Source organism: Astyanax mexicanus, chromosome 21 (genome assembly GCF_023375975.1).
Source record: "Astyanax mexicanus isolate ESR-SI-001 chromosome 21, AstMex3_surface, whole genome shotgun sequence".
NCBI lineage: Eukaryota > Metazoa > Chordata > Actinopteri > Characiformes > Acestrorhamphidae > Astyanax > Astyanax mexicanus.
The window spans coordinates 15,991,644-16,012,404 of NC_064428.1; the positions used below are offsets into that span (position 1 = coordinate 15,991,644).

Consider the following 20,761-nt stretch of genomic DNA (forward strand, 5'->3'; position numbering starts at 1 on the left):
ATATATATATATATATATATATATATATATATATATATATATATATATATATATATATTGTATATATGTACAACTCTTTAATATGTGTGTCCATATATGGCCATATATATGTTTATATACTGTCCGTGATATTATCTTGCTATTTTGCCCAGAATATCGATGATATCCCAATTTTGTGATTCTGTGATTATATCCCAATTTTGTGATTCTGTGATTATATCACAAGAAATCACAAATTTGCTAAATAAGCAAATACAAGAAATTATGTGTTTATTCGTTATCCTGTTTCTTAGGGTACAACGTTAGGTCTAACTGGCTTTGAGCTCACAAGACTTTGTTTGTTTGTTTGTTTATTTGTTTGTTTGTTTTCTTCAGTAGAAACTAGTGATGGGTTCGGCAACGCTGATGCGTCGGCACATGCGCAGAGCTCCTAGAGCAAACCCCGCATCGGTGCGCATATCGGTTTCAGCAGGTCACATGACCCATACAGGAACTGTTTCGAAAGGACACCAACGCGCCAAATTGTTCTACTAACATTTTAAGTGTGCGTCTTAAACATTCTCTAAACAGTCATATAGGCAATATTATATTATATATTATTTCTTAATACTGGCAGCAGATTCTGCCAAAATAGGTTTAAATGCTATAAGAATATCCCACCAATCTCTATCATACTTCTTCTGCATCTTCTGATATGGTGCTTTTAACTTCATCACAAAATGTCCCACCTACAGTCATATTTAAACAAGGTTTACATTTAAAGCATCAGCCTTTAAGATTTTGTTCTCTTAAATGGAAAACAGTAGTGTTTTTGAGTGAGTGCTTCTGCTACAATTCCTGCAAAGCCACATATATTCATTATAAAAGCAGGGTGTCTGATAGGTCCCAGTAAAATACGAGGCTGAAGTTGGCGTCTTATTCGCCAGTGTCTTATTCGGATTTTCCGGTCCACCTTAAAAAGTCGAAGTACCAATTATTCGCCAGTAGAGAGCAGGGTTGAGCCGAGCAAAACGAGTTTGGCATTTAGGGCATATTACACTGAGAATACATTGCCTGTTCTGGGTATTTCCAGTTGCCCGAACTCCAGATTATCAAATAGTCTGTTGAATTTGACACCACATTATGAAAATATAACTAGTATACTGTGAATAGCCTAAAGAACTTAACATTTAATGTACAGTTTTTTTTATTATGAGCCTCTGAACTTGGCATTTGAGAAGATTAAAGGAGAATAAATTGCCTGTTCTGCATATTTCTAGATGCCCTAAATCCACATATTCAAATAGTCTGTTAAATTTGACACAAATTATGAAAATTTACATATTAAACTGTGAAAATCTTTAATAACTACAAAGATTACTGTACAGTTTATTATTATGACCCTCTGAACATGGCATTTCAGAATATGTCAGTAGAATAAATTGCCTGTTCTGCATATTTCCAGTTACCCTAATTCCAGATTGTCAAATAGTCTGTTGAATTCAACACCACATTATGAAAATATACCTATTAAACTGTGAATAGCCTAAATAACAAAACATATTACTGTACAGTTGTTTTATAATGAGCCTCTGAACTTGGCATTTGAGAAGATTAAAGAAGAATAAATTGCCTGTTCTGCATATTTCCAGATGCCCTAAATCCAGATTCTCAAATAGTCTGTTGAATCAGACACCACATTATGAAAATATACCTATTAGACTGTGAATAACCTAAAGAGCTAAAAATATTACTGTACAGTTTTTTTATTATGACCCTGTGAACTTGGCATTTGAGAAGATTAAAGAAGAATAAATTGCCTGTTCTGCATGTTTCCAGATGCCCTAAATCCAGATTCTCAAATAGTCTGTTGAATCAGACACCACATTATGAAAATATACCTATTAGACTGTGATTAGCCTAAAGAGCTAAAAATATTACTGTACAGTTTTTTTTATTATGACCCTGTGAACTTGGCATTTGAGAAGATTAAAGAAGAATAAATTGCCTGTTCTGCATATTTCCAGATGCCCTAAATCCAGATTCTCAAATAGTCTGTTAAATTTGACACAAAATCATGAAAACATACCTATTACACTGTGATGAGCCCAAAGAGCTAAAAATATTACTGTACAGTTTTCTTTATTATGACCCTGTGAACTTGGCATTTGAGAAGATTAAAGAAGAATAAATTGCCTGTTCTGCATATTTCCAGATGCCCTAAATCCAGATTCTCAAATAGTCTGTTAAATTTGACACAAAATTATGAAACTATACCTATTAAACTGTGAACAGCCTTTATAACAAAAAAAAATACTGTACAGTTTTTTTATAATGAGCCTCTGAACTTGGCATTTGAGAAGATGTCAGGAGAATAAATTGCCTGTTCTGCATATTTCCAGTTACCCTAATTCCAGATTCTCAAATAGTCTGTTAAATTTGACACAAAATCATGAAAACATACCTATTACACTGTGATGAGCCCAAAGAGCTAAAAATATTACTGTACAGTTTTTTTATTATGACCCTGTGAACTTGGCATTTGAGAAGATTAAAGAAGAATAAATTGCCTGTTCTGCATGTTTACAGATGCCCTAAATACAGATTCTCAAATAGTCTGTTGAATCAGACACCACATTATGAAAATATACCTATTAGACTGTGATTAGCCTAAAGAGCTAAAAATATTACTGTACAGTTTTTTTTATAATGAGCCTCTGAACTTGGCATTTGAGAAGATTAAAGAAGAATAAATTGCCTGTTCTGCATATTTCCAGATGCCCTAAATCCAGATTCTCAAATAGTCTGTTGAATCAGACACAAAATCATGAAAACATACCTATTACACTGTGATGAGCCCAAAGAGCTAAAAATATTACTGTACAGTTTTTGTATTATGACCCTGTGAACTTGGCATTTGAGAAGATTAAAGAAGAATAAATAGCCTGTTCTGCATATTTCCAGATGCCCTAAATCCAGATTCTCAAATAGTCTGTTGAATCAGACACCACATTATGAAAATATACCTATTAGACTGTGATTAGCCTAAAGAGCTAAAAATATTACTGTACAGTTTTTTTATTATGACCCTGTGAACTTGGCATTTGAGAAGATTAAAGAAGAATAAATTGCCTGTTCTGCATATTTCCAGATGCCCTAAATCCAGATTCTCAAATAGTCTGTTAAATTTGACACAAAATCATGAAAACATACCTATTACACTGTGATGAGCCCAAAGAGCTAAAAATATTACTGTACAGTTTTTTTATTATGACCCTGTGAACTTGGCATTTGAGAAGATTAAAGAAGAATAAATTGCCTGTTCTGCATGTTTACAGATGCCCTAAATCCAGATTCTCAAATAGTCTGTTGAATCAGACACCACATTATGAAAATATACCTATTAAACTGTGAATAGCCTAAATGACAAAAAATATTACTGTACAGTTTTTTTTATAATGAGCCTCTGAACTTGGCATTTGAGAAGATTAAAGAAGAATAAATTGCCTGTTCTGCATATTTCCACATGCCCTAAATCCAGATTCTCAAATAGTCTGTTGAATCAGACACCACATTATGAAAATATACCTATTAGACTGTGATTAGCCTAAAGAGCTAAAATATTACTGTACAGTTTTTTTATTATGACCCTGTGAACTTGGCATTTGAGAAGATTAAAGAAGAATAAATTGCCTGTTCTGCATATTTCCAGATGCCCTAAATCCAGATTCTCAAATAGTCTGTTAAATTTGACACAAAATCATGAAAACATACCTATTACACTGTGATGAGCCCACAGAGCTAAAAATATTACTGTACAGTTCTTTTATTATGACCCTGTGGATTTAGGGCATCTGGAAATATGCAGAACAGGCAATTTATTCTTCTTTAATCTTCTCAAATGCCAAGTTCAGAGGCTCATTATAAAAAAAACTGTACAGTAATATTTTTTGTTATTTAGGCTATTCACAGTTTAATAGGTATATTTTCATAATGTGGTGTCTGATTCAACAGACTATTTGAGAATCTGGATTTAGGGCATCTGGAAATATGCAGAACAGGCAATTTATTCTTCTTTAATCTTCTCAAATGCCAAGTTCAGAGGGTCATAATAAAAAAACTGTACAGTAATATTTCTAGTTATTTAGGCTCCTCACAGTCTAATAGGTATATTTTCATAATGTGGTGTCTGATTCAACAGACTATTTGAGAATCTGGATTTAGGGCATCTGTAAACATGCAGAACAGGCAATTTATTCTTCTTTAATCTTCTCAAATGCCAAGTTCACAGGGTCATAATAAAAAAACTGTACAGTAATATTTTTAGCTCTTTGGGCTCATCACAGTGTAATAGGTATGTTTTCATGATTTTGTGTCAAATTTAACAGACTATTTGACAATCTGGAATTAGGGTAACTGGAAATATGCAGAACAGGCAATTTATTCTCCTGACATCTTCTCAAATGCCAAGTTCAGAGGCTCATTATAAAAAAAAGTGTACAGTATTTTTTTTTTGTTATAAAGGCTGTTCACAGTTTAATAGGTATAGTTTCATAATTTTGTGTCAAATTTAACAGACTATTTGAGAATCTGGATTTAGGTCATCTGGAAATATGCAGAACAGGCAATTTATTCTCCTTTAATCTTCTCAAATGCCAAGTTCACAGGGTCATAATAAAAAAACTGTACAGTAATATTTTAGCTCTTTGGGCTCATCACAGTGTAATAGGTATGTTTTCATGATTTTGTGTCAAATTTAACAGACTATTTGAGAATCTGGATTTAGGGCATCTGGAAATATGCAGAACAGGCTATTTATTCTTCTTTAATCTTCTCAAATGCCAAGTTCACAGGGTCATAATACAAAAACTGTACAGTAATATTTTTAGCTCTTTAGGCTAATCACAGTCTAATAGGTATATTTTCATAATGTGGTGTCTGATTCAACAGACTATTTGAGAATCTGGATTTAGGGCATCTGGAAATATGCAGAACAGGCAATTTATTCTTCTTTAATCTTCTCAAATGCCAAGTTCAGAGGCTCATTATAAAAAAAACTGTACAGTAATATTTTAGCTCTTTAGGCTAATCACAGTCTAATAGGTATATTTTCATAATGTGGTGTCTGATTCAACAGACTATTTGAGAATCTGTATTTAGGGCATCTGTAAACATGCAGAACAGGCAATTTATTCTTCTTTAATCTTCTCAAATGCCAAGTTCACAGGGTCATAATAAAAAAACTGTACAGTAATATTTTTAGCTCTTTGGGCTCATCACAGTGTAATAGGTATGTTTTCATGATTTTGTGTCAAATTTAACAGACTATTTGACAATCTGGAATTAGGGTAACTGGAAATATGCAGAACAGGCAATTTATTCTCCTGACATCTTCTCAAATGCCAAGTTCAGAGGCTCATTATAAAAAAAAACTGTACAGTATTTTTTTTTGTTATAAAGGCTGTTCACAGTTTAATAGGTATAGTTTCATAATTTTGTGTCAAATTTAACAGACTATTTGAGAATCTGGATTTAGGGCATCTGGAAATATGCAGAACAGGCAATTTATTCTTCTTTAATCTTCTCAAATGCCAAGTTCACAGGGTCATAATAAAAAAACTGTACAGTAATATTTTTAGCTCTTTGGGCTCATCACAGTCTAATAGGTATATTTTCATAATGTGGTGTCTGATTCAACAGACTATTTGAGAATCTGGATTTAGGGCATCTGTAAACATGCAGAACAGGCAATTTATTCTTCTTTAATCTTCTCAAATGCCAAGTTCACAGGGTCATAATAAAAAAACTGTACAGTAATATGTTTTGTTATTTAGGCTATTCACAGTTTAATAGGTATATTTTCATAATGTGGTGTTGATTTCAACAGACTATTTGACAATCTGGAATTAGGGTAACTGGAAATATGAAGAACAGGTAATTTATTCTACTGACATATTCTGAAATGCCAAGTTCAGAGGGTCATAATAATAAACTGTACAGTAATCTTTGTAATTATTAAAGATTTTCACAGTTTAATATGTAAATTTTCATAATTTGTCTCAAATTTAACAGACTATTTGAATATGTGGATTTAGGGCATCTAGAAATATGCAGAACAGGCAATTTATTCTCCTTTAATCTTCTCAAATGCCAAGTTCAGAGGCTCATAATAAAAAAAAACTGTACATTAAATGTTAAGTTCTTTAGGCTATTCACAGTATACTAGTTATATTTTCATAATGTGGTGTCAAATTCAACAGACTATTTGATAATCTGGAGTTCGGGCAACTGGAAATACCCAGAACAGGCAATGTATTCTCAGTGTAATATGCCCTAAATGCCAAACTCGTTTTGCTCGGCTCAACCCTGCTCTCTACTGGCGAATAATTGGTACTTCGACTTTTTAAGGTGGACCGGAAAATCCGAATAAGACACTGGCGAATAAGACGCCAACTTCAGCCTCGTCAGTAAAATAGCACTCATTCTGAACAGAGACTGCAGCACAATGCTTGTTTAAAAAAAAAAAAAAAAAAAAAAAAAAAACTTTATAGCATGCTCTGTGCAATTACACATTCTCACCAAAAACTTAACTTACAGACTTTTGGAATTTAAATATATACCCTGGTAAAGTAATGAAAGAAAGATGATGGGCCTCCAGCAACAAGGACAGCGCCCTCTGCAGTACAGAGGAACCTGCAGAAAATTAACAGGCAGCCATCTTTATTGCAGAGGGATATTATTTCAGTCCCTTGTGTTTTATCTAGATTGGAATAAAATATATATACATGCTCAGTTTCACTGTCAAATTTGCCACATTTTAAAATCCCAGAGAAATTTATTTTTAAAAAATTAAAACTTTTTTTATCAGATGTATTTTTAGGATGCTGTCTTGAGATCAAATGTCTATCCAAACAAGTATTATTAGAATCATTGTTTTATAGGCTAAAAATAGTAATGATTAACATGTGTCAAATTAGTAGTAAAACTAGCAGGTAAAATCTTTATCTGACCCATTTTGGAATGGTTGTAGGGCAAAGCATTTATATTTTAAAAACAAATATCAACATAAATCAACTTATTTGTATATAAGTGCATTGGTTAATGTAATTCTCACTGTTCTCGTGCATTGCCTGAACACACACAAAAAAAAAATAGCTTTAAGAGCTCATGGTTGAGCCGACCAACTGCCGCCAACGTCTTCACAGGAGTTTTGTTCTTCTGACTGTGCTGCACAAGTCACAATCAGTTTTTGTTCAATATTATAAAAAAAGAATCAGGACAATGTTAGAAAAAAAAAACAATTTACAATAGGCTTATGTATTAAGCCTACATAAATTAGTAGACTACAGAGTGAAATAGTGAACTACTGAGACTACTACTACTTAAAACTTTTATGAAAAATGTGTTCTACCTATTCTAAAAATTTCTTGCATTATAATTTGAAAGGGTCCCTTCTTTTTTGTCATGTAGTGTGAAAGGTAATTAGGTAATTATTAGGCTAATTTTAGAAAGAAATTAAGTCACAATAACGTGTATATTATCTCTGTCTGTGTTCATCTGTAACTCCGCTCCTGTGTTCGTCCGTGTCTTTACCTTAACTATTGTCACCTGTATTCATTCGTAGCTCCGCCCACCTAATTCCCCAGGTGTTACCGGTTCCCTTTCCCGCCTTGTGTGTGTATTTAAGCTCCTTTTTGTGGTCAGTGTTGGTTTGTCGGTTCTTGTGCGTGTATACGTCTGTCTCGGCTGCGGTTTGTTCTGTTCGATTCGTGATTCAGTTTGTACTCAGTTTCTGTTTATTTGCTTTCTGTTTAATAAAGATTACTTGCGTGTGCGTCCGCTCTCCTCGTCCGTCCTTTGCTGCAGCGTGACACTGTACATATTTTTTTAAAAATAAATCACTTAAATACATCGTTTCAGTAGTTCACACGTTGGAGTTTATGATATATCTAGTGGCTATTCCAGTGTAAATGGTTTTAGATTAATTGGGAAAGTGCTTAAGAAAGTGTTTCCTCTATACTATTAATTTTATTCTGATATTGGACTTTTGGATCAGATTGCTTATCTATGTTTTAAAAACGGTCTCTGAGCAAAAGGTTAAAGATTAAAGTGATAGTTAAACTATTGTTACTTTTTAATGCTTTATGCCAAACTGTTTAAAAACAAATACTTGTGTCAAGAAATAGAAATCTGCATGAACATTTGCAAATAACTTTTTTTTTTTTTTTTTTTTTTTTTTTTTATAATTGTCTCACTTCTTTTTCTTGGTGGTTTTCATGAACAATAGGTTTCTGACTGTATTGACACAATAAGTGTATTAAAAAAAAGCTTGTTAAGGGGGGCGCGCGCTGATGACGCCTTGTTAGGTGGGCTTGGTGGGCGGGATGACCGACCTGATCCTGTCCAATCAGGCTGCGGGGATGCTGCGAGCGCTGATGATGATGCTGATGATGATGATGCTGATGATGATGCTGGGCTGTGTTGCTGCTACTGCTGCTGTTGAGGAATTCTGGGCTCTGCTCTCAGCTCAGCTGTCATTTCAGAAAGCTGAGGTTTGAGATGGTGGATCAGCTTCAGTCTCGCTAAACCTGCGTCCCGATTCTCATCCGACGCTCAGCCGACGTCGAGACGATGCTCGGTCCGCTGATGCGTCTCTGAACGAAACGAGGCCTGGATCGCCCTAATCCGGGTTCATCCTCAAACAGAGATGCTGAACGAGGAGCTGAGCATCAGACGACCGTCTGAGGAGGTCGACCACCCATCAGCTCGTGTCTAGGGGGGGCATGCACTGAAGCTCCAGCTTCTCGCTTTGTTTTTCAGGCTGTTTCTCCTCCTTCCAGAGCGGAATAATGCGCCAGCATGCCTCTGAGGAACCTCCTCTCCACACCGGCTAAAGCGACACCTCGGCCGCTCGCTATTGGCTTTCCAATCACTTAAGTTGGCGCACCTGTGCACGCGCGGGGAAACGACGACAGGTGCAAATGGCCACGCCGCGAAGGATCCAGCTCACGACTCTCTCGAGCGAGGTCGTTCCCCCGTCCCTCCCCAACAGCCATGCCGCCCCAGACGTGCCCCCTACCCAGCAGGCGGCAGATCCGCCGCCCCCCGAGACCACCGACCCGGTTCCATCCGCGAGAATTCAGCTGGTCCTGTTTGAGCCGGATGAGCGGCGCTGCCCGGAGTTCTACTACCCCGAGCTGATCAAAGGACAGGTAAGTTACAACTCACGAGAGGGCACGTGCCTGTTCAACACTCTCATAAATACCTGTACACAACTGTCACTGGTGTGATACACACTAAAAAACAGAGGTACAATAAAAGTTTACATAATTGTTACATATTGGTGTAATATTGGTCTTTACAGGCTCAGATATGTTTCCTAATAGCCGGAAGAACAGATTTGTACCATTTTACCAGCCAAAAGCGTACATTCTGTATTCTGTATCACTTTACAAATAAACAATGCAAATTGTAATTATACATTTTTATTTGAAAGCCAGACAATTTTGGATCATCAAGACACACATTCAGTTGATGATGTTTATAATCTTTATAATCTTTACTGGTACAAAAAAAAACATGGGTACAAAAAAGACTTTTAATGAAGAGTAATTTATTGTACCTCAATATTAGGTACAGCACCAGCAACAAGCTTTATACTCTTAAGTACAATCTGTACTTATTTTTCCTAGTGTGTACCTAACTCTCTTTTAGTCAATGGTGTGGCAGCTTACCCACTTCTAGTCACTGATGTGTTGCCCTCTTCTAGTCACTGGTGTGTTACCCTCTTCTGGTCACTGGTGTGTTATGGTGTGTTACCCTCTTCTAGTCACTGGTGTGTTCGCTTACCCTTCTAGTCACTAGTATGATACCCTGTTCTAGTCACTAGTGTGTTACCCTCTTCTAGTCACTGGTGTGTTATGATGTGATACCCTCTTTTAGTCACTGGTGTGGTAGCTTACTGTTCTGGTCACTGGTGTGTTACCCTCTTCTAATCACTGGTGTGATCTCTTACCCTTTTAGGTAACTTTAAGAAGTATAATTCAAACAACAGCTGTTATTTAACCAGTTAAACCAGTTGAAATGAATCAGGGTAAATAGGCAGCACTGCAGACATGGCAAAAATATCCACCCCCCTATAAAATAACACTGTATTAAATGTATAAAAAGTTATTTGAAGTAATGATTGACATTCCTCTAAATCTGTAATAATGTTTAGAGTAATTATGGAAAAGAGGTCGTTTACTCAACACGAGTCATGCTGTGAGCAAAAGGTTATTAAATATAATTTCACTGGTGTTTTACTGCTCTTTACACTGGTATTACCCGTCACAAATATATTTTATTCATATAGCATTTTTATAACTGATGAACCATAACTGTAAGCAGTATAGAGAATCAAATAAAACACAACATAGAACAAGAAGCCCCAGTGAGCGACAGAGGCAATAAAAATCTCCCTCAGAGCTGGAGGAGAAACAAACCTTGGGACACATGATGTTTGTTTGTTTGTTTGTTTGTCTGTTTGTATGTTTGTTTGTTTTAACAGTAGTTAACAGGGCCACACCAGTACCAGGCCAGACTGCACTGGATTAGACCAGTGTGTTTTTAGCTGCAAGTGGAAGTGGTGGGTGGAACCCACTTTGATGCTATTTATAAATGTGTTAAATCAGAACTGATTCAGAGGGAGGAGAGGTAGAGAGAAGAAGAGACTCCACTGAGAAGTGTCTGTCTGTCTGTGTCCCTCTTGCTCTTGTTCCCTCTCTCTCTCTCTCTCTCTCTCTCTCTGTCTGTCTGTCTGTCTCTGTCTCTGTGTCTATGTCTGTCACTGTTTTCATTTTCCATTATACCAGAAACAGGTTATATCTACTCAGTAATTATTATTACATTTTTGGATATACAGAGTGAGAGTAAATGCTGGTGAAAAAAAATCTGTATTTCTTTTAAATTGCAATATATATTGAAAAAAACAATATCCAGCCCTATAATGTAGTTTATAATGCTGTTTGTTTTTATAAAACGCACGTCTTTCTGAATGTACTTGTGCACAAAAATGGTTCTATTTATGGTCTATAAATGGTTCTACTTTCCATTCCAGTCAGTAAAGTTCTAATGAGATTCCATAGGAGCTCTTTGTCAATGCTGATTGATACATCAGTTGGTTTGTAATTATGATTGTAACTAATCCTGTCCATAGTATGTCTAAGATGTGAAACAGTTTTCAGTTCTGCTGTAGAAATAAATAGAAAACGTTTTTATAAATGTATAATTTTATAAAAGTATTTTATGTTTCTGTAATTTCGAGGTTCCTAAAGGACCAAAAGCAGTTCTGATGTGGCATCACTCAAAGAAGCATTTGTGTGTTTTTTTCTTTTTTTTTTTTTTAAGAGTAGATCATGGCACAGATAGAATTCCATTCTGGCTTCTCTTCTTTCCTCTTTTGAAGATCACAAATGGAAGCAATAGGAAAACTCTGGAAGAGCAGATTGAAGAGAAGGAGAGGGATGAGATGGAGGCCCTGTCCAAAAAGTTTGAGGAGAAATATGTAAGTTGTAGGAATGCAACAAAATTAGCATTTGTGGCTGAATACCAAACATGTTTTTCACAGGTTTTCATTAAATCTGCCACATTTTTCACTATTTAATAAATGACATAGCTTTTGTGTATTTCCTCATGCGTTCCAAAGAAAAAGCAATTACAAAACTATGATTGTATCATTGAACACTAAATATTTTTAACATCCAAGCAGACAAACCATCCAAGCGCAATACATTTACCTCAGCAGTGCTGTTTTAATCTCAAATTAAGCTAGCCAGCCACCTCAGCAGTGCAGCATCATTCATGATTTTACCTTTAGTCCTTAGTGCTACCTCATGAAAATGTTAGAGGAAAGACTGCAATATAAATTCAAATAAATTAACATTAACATTTTTTGATTTTTAAAGCTAGGTAAAACTCACAGGAATGCACGTGCCTGTTTAGCAGTCTCATAAATACTCACTGTGGTTTTACCCTTCTAGTCACTAGTGTAGTAGTACCCTTATAGTCACTAAGATGTTAGCCTACCTCTTTTTTAAGAAGTGTAATACGACAAAGTTGTTTCACATAATCAAGTTAATCGAAACAGGGAATTTATGGTACAGCACATAAACAAAAATACTGGGAACACCCGCTCCGTTGTTTTTTCTTCTTTCTTTTTCGACTAGAATATTGTGTAACCCTTTAGACATAATGATATGAGTTTGATCATGCTAAAACACATGTATTTTCTATTGTTTGTTTTAGGTCTCTTGTTTCATATGTGGATTTATTACCTAATTAATTTCTACATTATGGTGATGGTATGAACTGTATGGAATGTATTGATATCTGGTAATACTATTATTTTCTAGGGTGGTGCTCCTAAACGACGGAAAGACAGATTACAGGATCTGGTGGACATGGGCTTTGGATATGATGAAACAGACTCCTTCATCGACAACTCTGAAGCGGTGAGTTTTGGAACAGGGCAGAGTTTCCCCCCCACACACAAGCTATAACAATAATCTGCTGAGGTTTAAATCTCTGATTTATCTTAATCAACACAGGATCAAAGTCATACATCCAGCCTGTGATTCCAACGTCATTCCTTTTTTTAGATTTTAGATTTTAATGGTCAGTTACTTTTCTTCTTTCTGGATCACAGAAGGTTTTGTTGCAGTATGTTCGGAATGAGTTCAGATATTCTGTTAATTTTTTCACAGTGTGAACTGGTTTGCAAAACATTATTTTCTTAACCTTTTAAATTTTTTAAACCTGTTTTATTCTTGTATAATGTTTGAAGTATGATGAGCTGGTTCCGGCCTGTCTTACAACCAAACATGGAGGGTTTTACATAAATTCTGGGACGCTCCAGTTCCGCCAGGCGTCAGAAGAGGGTGAAGAAAATGAGACGGATGACTTTGAGAAGAACGTTAAGCCTAAGGTGTGTCTTATGTGACTTAAGGTTGTTTAACTCATTTGCCTGAACATGTAGGAATTTCCAGGCATAAATATTGTGTGGCCTAAATTCTTAAGTTTCTAGGAATATCTAGTTCTTAACATCTAATTGTTGAACTGTAAGGCTGTGGAATATCTGAAGCGTTTACAACTCTTCCTGTTACTGAGCCAAGCTTAAAATGAGCCAAGTGTAAAATTGTAAAAGAGTCAAATTGTCCAGAACTGTTTATGTGTAATATATTCATATATTAACACACACTATATGAATAGCATTAAATCAGTAAGTGTCATTGTTCATTACTATAACAAAAAAACAAAAAAAAAAACTGGTTGGTTTGATCCACAACATTAAAGTATCATTAACTACATGTGATAATATTTAAGAAGCCCAAACTAAATTTTATCATTCTGTTAAAAAACATGACTTCCCTAAATGTTGTTTGGAAAAAACAAACGTGCTTCTCTAAAGCTATCATAAATTCATAAAGTCATTACAAAGTAAATTACAATAGCTTTTATTAACACATTACAGAACATGTATTAAAGACACTGATGGATCTTAAATTGCTATTTTCAACATTTAGGCACCCCAAACCTTGAGGGCTCTGCATTATGCTCATCTTATCTTTATAATAATCGACAACATTGCCAAAAAAAAGGAAAAAAATTGTTAACATAGAATTGTATTGTTGATGCGTGATTAATGTGTGATGAAGTGGACAACAGGGGTAATGAGCTCACTTCCTCATTGATTGATTACATTGTATATCATGACATGGTAAAATTTTAAGTAATAAATAAGTTCTGTTAATATGTACATCCAATTGAAATAATAATAATACTTACACATAATAACATTACACAACAAGTGGTGACAGACAATCAACATAGTACGAGAACAGACAGCAGGGATAAGTGGTATAGTACATTAAACAGAGGGAAGGCCGTAGGCAAGAGAAAAGAGGTGAGTCTTGAGTGTAGATTTGAACAAGGAAAGAGAGGAGGATTGTTTGACCACAGATGGGAGAGAATTCCATAGTTGAGGAGCAAGTCTGGAAAAAGCCCGATCACCAAAGCCACGGAGTTTAGAGGCTGGGACTTTAAGAAGTCCAGCAGTAGCAGACCTAAGGGATCGAGATGGTCTGTAAGGAAGAAGGAGGTTTGACAGATAAGGAGGTGCAAGATTATTTAATGCCTTATAGGTAAGTAAGAGAATCTTGAATTGAATCCTGTATTTAACAGGGAGCCAGTGAAGATTTTGGAGAACAGGTGTAATGTGTTCATGGGTGCGAGTGTGAGTGAGTAAACGGGCAGCTGCGTTTTGTACCATCTGGAGTTTATGGATAGAGGAAGAACTAATGCCAGCAAGCAAGGAGTTACAGTAATCTAGTCTGCTGGAAATAAAAGCATGAAGGAGTATTTCAGCAGTGGACTGAGTAAGGGATCGTCGAATTTTAGCTATTCTGCGCAGATGAAAGAATGCAGTTTTCACCACAGAGTTGATGTGAGCTGTAAAAGAGAGAGTGGAATCTAGAAGAACGCCCAAATTTCGGACTTGGGTAGAGGGAGAGATTACTGTACCGCCAAAGTTGAGAGAGAGAGTAGGAGTTTGATTGAGGACTGCTTTAGTGCTGATTAGGATGAGCTCGGTCTTATTACTGTTTAGCATGAGAAAATTGTCCTTCATCCAGTTCTGGATCGCAGAGAGACAGCTTTCTAAATGAGTAGTGGGTGGGTTATTGATAGAACTAGTGCTAAGATAAATTTGGGTGTCGTCCGCATAACAGTGGAAGTCTAGGTTAAAGTGACGCAACAGAGGCCCAAGAGGAAGGATATAGATGATGAACAGGAGAGGTCCAAGGACTGATCCTTGTGGTACTCCGTGTTTAATCACAGAGGTATGGGAGGAATAGCCAGCCAATGAAATAAATTGTTTTCTGTCAGTTAGGTAAGATGAGAACCAGTCCAGGGCAGTGCCAACGATGCCAAGTTCACAGAGTCGAGATAGAAGGATAGAGTGGTTAATTGTGTCAAATGCAGCACTTAAATCTAGTAGCAAAAGAATGTTTAGAGCACCAGCATCAGCAGCTACCAGTAAATCGTTAATAACCTTGACCAATGCCGTTTCAGTACTGTGGAAGGGTCGGAAACCAGATTGAAAGGGTTCAAATAGGTTTTGTGATTCAAGATAATGTTGCAATTGGCAGGCCACAGTTCTTTCAAGGACTTTAGACAGGAAGGGGAGATTGGAAATAGGGCGATAGTTGTTGAGGTCAGAAGGGTCGAGACCAGGTTTCTTTAGTATAGGAGTGACTGCAGCCGTTTTGTAAACAGATGGAACCTGACCAAGGAGAAGTGATTGATTGATGAGAACAGTGAGGTGGGGGAGCAAGGCAGGTACGCAGGCTTTAGTTAAGTTGGTGGGGAGTGGATCTAGAGCACAGGTTGTGGTCTTAGAAGACATTACAATATTAGCGATAAAGGAAGAGTCAATACTGTTAAAGGCAGCAAGAGAGGCGGAAGAAATGTTAAAATGAGAGAGGTTGGTAGTATGAGAGGAGTGAGAGGGGGGTCCAGAAGAAGCAGAGATCAGGGATCTATGAATATTTGCTATTTTGGAGTCGAAGAAGTGTAGGAAAGTGTTACAAAGGGCTGGAGAGGGTAAAAGAGTGCTGTCTGGACTTTTAAATAGCTTATCAACTGTTGAGAAGAGGTGCCGAGAGTTTGTTCTATGCTGACTGTTAATGAGGTCAGAAAAGTAGGTTGTCTTAGCAGCACTAACAGCATCTCTATATGCAGACAGATGTTGCTTATATGCATTCGCGTGAACAGTAAGTTTTGTTTTTTTGAAGAGACGTTCTAGCTGACGACCAACCTGTTTCATGCTACGTAGATCTGCAGTATACCAGGGGGAGTAGGTAGGAAAGGTCACCATTTTTGTTTTCAGGGGGGCTAGTATATTCAGGGATTCATTAAGGGCAGAATTTAGCAGCAGTGCATGTGATTCAGGAGAGGATGGGGCAGAGGTAACAGGAAAGATGGAAGAAATAGATTGATTAAGAAAAGAAGGATCAATAGACTGAGTCTTACGGAAAGAGATACATTTTTTTGGTGGAGCGGCGGGGGAAGATCAGAGGGACAGTAAACAGGATAAGTTTATGATCAGAGAGTGGAAACAATAGAGAGTGAGGGTTGAGAACAGGCAGTGAGGAGGTACAGACTAAGTCAAGGGTCCGACTAGAGCTGGGCGATATGGGAAAAAATCTTATCACGATATAGTTTTCCATATCAGTCGATATCGATATGTATCACGATATAAATCAAATCACTTTGTGTCACACTTAAAGGTTTGTTTTTATTAGTGAGAGAATAAGGGAGTGATGGAAGTTTTATCACAATATTTTTTTCTGTATCTCCATAATTATTAGGGCTAGCCCGAATAGCATTTTTTGAGCTCCGGATATTTGGCAGTAATTGGTAGCGAATATTCCAATATTAGTTTTTAAAAAAAACAAATTAATCATGAACGCGAGCCAGAACCCGAGCTTGAACGTCAGCCTGACTCAGGCGCTGCATGAACTCGGGCTTTTTTCCAATTTTTTCCAATTTTCCATGACTGAAAAAAAAACTTGGGCTATAAGCTCAATATTAAATATTTCGTTTGTTTAGAAATTATTTTATATTCTTAAACCATGTTAAATTATATTAGATTAGTAGGGCTGGCCCGAATAGCGTTTTTTGAGCTCAGAATATTGGGCACTGATTGGCAGCCAATATTGGAATATTTGTTTTTAAAAAGACGGATTAAAAACTGATTAAAGTAAAACAAAAATTGCAACTCGGCCCCTTTAATTCACCACAAAGTTTTCCAAGACCCAGCCGGAAAAAAAAAGATTTCCCACCTTTTCCTCAGCTGGGTCGGGCTCAAAAAATGATTTGTGATAGGCTGTTTTTTGGTTTGTTTGTTTAAGCACTTAGGCTTTTGTACTGCTGCAGTGCAATATTTAGATTTTATATTCTGAAATTCGTTAGGTTTTATTTCTTTTAGCATTTTGAACTTTTTTTCCAATTTCAAATTTATTTTTTTCTGTTCGTTATGTTCTATCGGTCCTTGCGTTTTTTGTAGTTGAAGTTGAATTTAATATTGAAGTTCAATATTTCTAATTTATATTTTGAAATTCGTTAGATTATATTTATTATTGTATTTTGAGCTCACTTTAGTTGGTTATTTTCCAAATTCATATCTATTTTTCTGTTATTATTAAATGTTATTAGCTTATTAGCTTAGCTTGTCATTTAGCATACAGAACTTCTCACGGATTTTTAATGAATGTTGATTTATTAATTTAAAAGCTGTACCTTATTAAAAGTATTTTAAGCCAGACAGACACTGTGTGATTTTTTAATGAGTTTATCTGCACTTTTAAATGGTTTGTCCTGTAGGAAACGCACACGATTTGTATGCTGACACTGTTGTCTGACTGAGGAGCTGCTTTCCGTCAAATGCAGCCTGTAGGCAGGAAAAAATCCAGCCAGAACCGACCATATCATGAGCCAGTTTTAAAGCCAGTAATTTAGTAGAGCATTAAACTACAAATCTGAGATGTACCTGCTGTACTTCTTAATCTCTGCCCCCAAAACGGTCCATTAACTTGCTTGACAGACGCGTCAAATCCCCCGCGAGCACGCGCGGCGCACAGCGCACCGATTAATTCATGCGTTGAGCTTTAAACGCGCAGCTGAGCTGTAATTGGGGAAATATCACAAAAATCACAGTGTGATTTGTTACATTAAAAAAAAGACCATTTTCTTCCGCCTAATCTGAGAGGAAAGCGGTGTTCTCGACCGGCCCGAGTTCATGCAGCGCCTGAGTCAGGCTGGCGTTCAAGCTCGGGTTCGGGCTCGCGTTCAGGCAGATAATCTAAATGATAAATGATTTTGTGTTTTTGCACTTGGGCCATAAGCTCAATATTAAAAAGTTCGTTTGTTTAGAAATTATTTTATATCCTTAAACCATGTTAAATTATATTAGATTAGAGGAAAGTCATTTAGACATCATTCTTAAGGTGTTTTTGTCCTGTTACCGCTCCGCAAAAAAACCTCTTCCTTTAATCCGCGCCCCACATACACATTTTTGCAGCACCTGCCCCGAGGTCCTAATATAAATTGAATTAATTACATTTAGTGCTTAAAATTTACTTAAAATTTATTTAAAACGTGCTGAACAGTGCGGCCGTTTATTCCCAAAGTACAAACACTATGGTTGTTTGCGTGTGTCGGGCCATACTCCACTATTCTTTAGGGTTTTTTGTTGCATGCATGAGAATAACTATTACAATTTTCTTAACTATTTATTAATTTGCTCCAGCGTCTTCTGGATTGATTACACGTTGTGTTTTCGTTGTTTGCCGCGCCACTTAGACGGAAATGGAAATGAATGTTTATCGAATTCTATTGCACAGGCTTATCATCGTCATCGAGGGAAAAATTATCGCGAAACAAATCGATATCGTTATATCGCCCAGCACTAGGTCCGACCTTTGTCATGTGTGGGAAAGTGTACATGTTGTGTAAAAGAGAAGCACTCGAGGACAGACAGAAAATCAGAGGCAGCTTTGCAGTCATGGGTTGAAACATGGATATTAAAGTCACCGACCAGCAACAAGCGGGCAGAAATTGTGCCAGCAAGAGTGAGCAGTTCAGACAGCTCGGGCAGGAATAATGGATTAGGTTTGGGTGGACGATAGACTAGTATTGCAGTGACAGAGCCAGGTAATTTAATAGTGAGACATTCAAAGGAATTAGCAGATGTAATGCTTACTTCAGTAACCGTGATCTTGTTGTTAAAAATAACCGCAAGACCACCGCCTCTACCAGAGGAACGAGGTTTACAGATGTACTTATAATTAGGGGGGGTAGCCTGATTCAGAGAATAATAATCACCAGTTTGCTGCCAGGTTTCGGTTATAAAAAGTATATCGATAGAGTTGTCTAATATAGACTCCTGGAGCACAAGTGCTTTGTTAGAAAGGGAGCGAACATTAAGCAGTGCAACAGCAGTACCATTGTTAGCAGAAGGTAAAGTGCTTAAGTTAAATGGGTTAGCAGCACAAGACACAGCTTGTTGTACTGGGCGAGAGGTAGTCCAGAATGAGCAAATGTTAGTTGAAGACACATTTAAGTAGAATTTCCTGAAAATAAGAACATCCTTCATGTGTAAATGTGTCCTATAATATGGTTTAATTTTATATAAGTACGTCAACTACCAAAATATCCTGCAAAATCTGTCCAAGGACCCTTAAAGTTTAGCTGTTAAGATGCAGTATAACATGCTTTGGGTCAGGAGTCTCACCAATAAGACACAATGGAGGAATGATAAATTTTTTTGACCTGATGTCAACCATCAAGACGGCCAAATCAGAATTGATTAATGAGGCTTTTAATGTGAACTTAGACTTCTATTCTTAGACTTATTCCATTTGCTGTGGTGTAGTTTGTGTAGCTACACTTGTTCTCCTTTCAGATGATCAAAATCAGAAATTTCAGAGCTATTTAAATGATTACCAGGTCTAAACAACACCAGATTACAATGACTGTCTTCATGTTTGGCTGTTAAGTAATTTGAGCTCCATTTATCTTTCTCCATATTTCAGAAACGAAAGCTCAAAGAAGGAGAGGAAGAGAGGCTGAACAACCATAAGAAAAAGAGACAAGAGGATGTGCAGCCTGAAAACGTGAAAAACGGGTATCTGAAAGCTTTAGATTTATAATCCTTTGTGAAAAAGAAGTATACTTAAGTTATGTTATTTTGGAACCAATAATTTGTACTTAATTACTACTTATTTGTAATTAAAATGATATAAATTTGCACTAAATTCATATTGAGTATACTAGTCGTATGTTATTTTCGCCACTAATATAATTTAAGTGTATTTGTGTGAGCTGTCCGACTGAACATTAAAAATGTGATTAAAATATAGATTTAACATCACATTCATTTTGAGGAGTGTGTAAAAACTGGGGAAAACAAAAGCAATGTATCTCATTGCTACAAGTTTTTTTTTTTTTTTTTTTTAAGTTCTTTTACCGACACTAAAGTAACTAAAGTAAACTTTTTAGGTATAAATTTAAAACATAAAAGTTCATTATCACAGTTTTAATTTGTCAACACAAAATTATTGTTTTGTAGCAAATTTGACTGAAGTAAAGTTTTATTGCAGAAATATGGACTCCTTTAGACTCATTTATCAAAAGAATATGTTATCATAAAAAGCACCAGTATAAAATCAGCACAGCCAAATAAATTATACTTTTTCAAAGTAGACTGAATTACAGATGAACTATATAAAATGTAAGTATAAGTAGAAAAAGTATACTTGAATTATTGCGCATATAGTTTAAGTCCACTTTTATTATGTTCATATGTAAATTTTTAATGTTTGGTCCGACAGCTCACACAAATATACTTAAATTATATTAAATAGTGGCGAAAATAACATACGACTAGAATACTCAATATGAATTTAGTGCAAATTTATATCATTTTAATTACAAATAAGTAGTAATTAAGTACAAATTATTTGTTCCAAAATAACATAACTTAAGTATACTTCTTTTTCACAAGGGATTGTTCATATGGTTTGATAAAATCTTTAGAATTAAAAGTAAAATCACTTTTTAATCTGTATTGTTGTGCAACGGGACACTTATAGTATGTTTGAAGCCAACAATCTACATGAGTTTAGCAGATAATTGATTGAGATTTATATACCCGTTGTTTTGTGTGTAGCATCTCATGATCTGT

General features: G+C 36.0%; 1 protein-coding gene across 5 annotated transcripts in view; it reads left to right on the forward strand.

Moving 5' to 3' along the window:
• The first annotated feature begins 8,427 nt into the window (after positions 1 to 8,427).
• ubn1 (ubinuclein 1) overlaps positions 8,428 to 20,761 on the forward strand; it is a 28,272-nt gene continuing 15,938 nt past the window's right edge. For 4 of the 5 annotated variants that reach the window (XM_007238138.4, XM_007238140.4, XM_022674916.2 and 1 more), the window contains exons 1-5: positions 8,429 to 9,191; positions 11,426 to 11,524; positions 12,372 to 12,470; positions 12,803 to 12,943; positions 19,611 to 19,702. In XM_007238138.4, coding sequence (XP_007238200.3) covers positions 8,961 to 9,191; positions 11,426 to 11,524; positions 12,372 to 12,470; positions 12,803 to 12,943; positions 19,611 to 19,702 — 662 coding nt within the window. In that variant the 5' untranslated portion in view covers positions 8,429 to 8,960. Of the gene's footprint in view, positions 9,192 to 11,425; positions 11,525 to 12,371; positions 12,471 to 12,802; positions 12,944 to 19,610; positions 19,703 to 20,761 lie in introns of all 5 variants that reach the window. The other variant, XM_049469978.1, reaches the window with a different exon arrangement.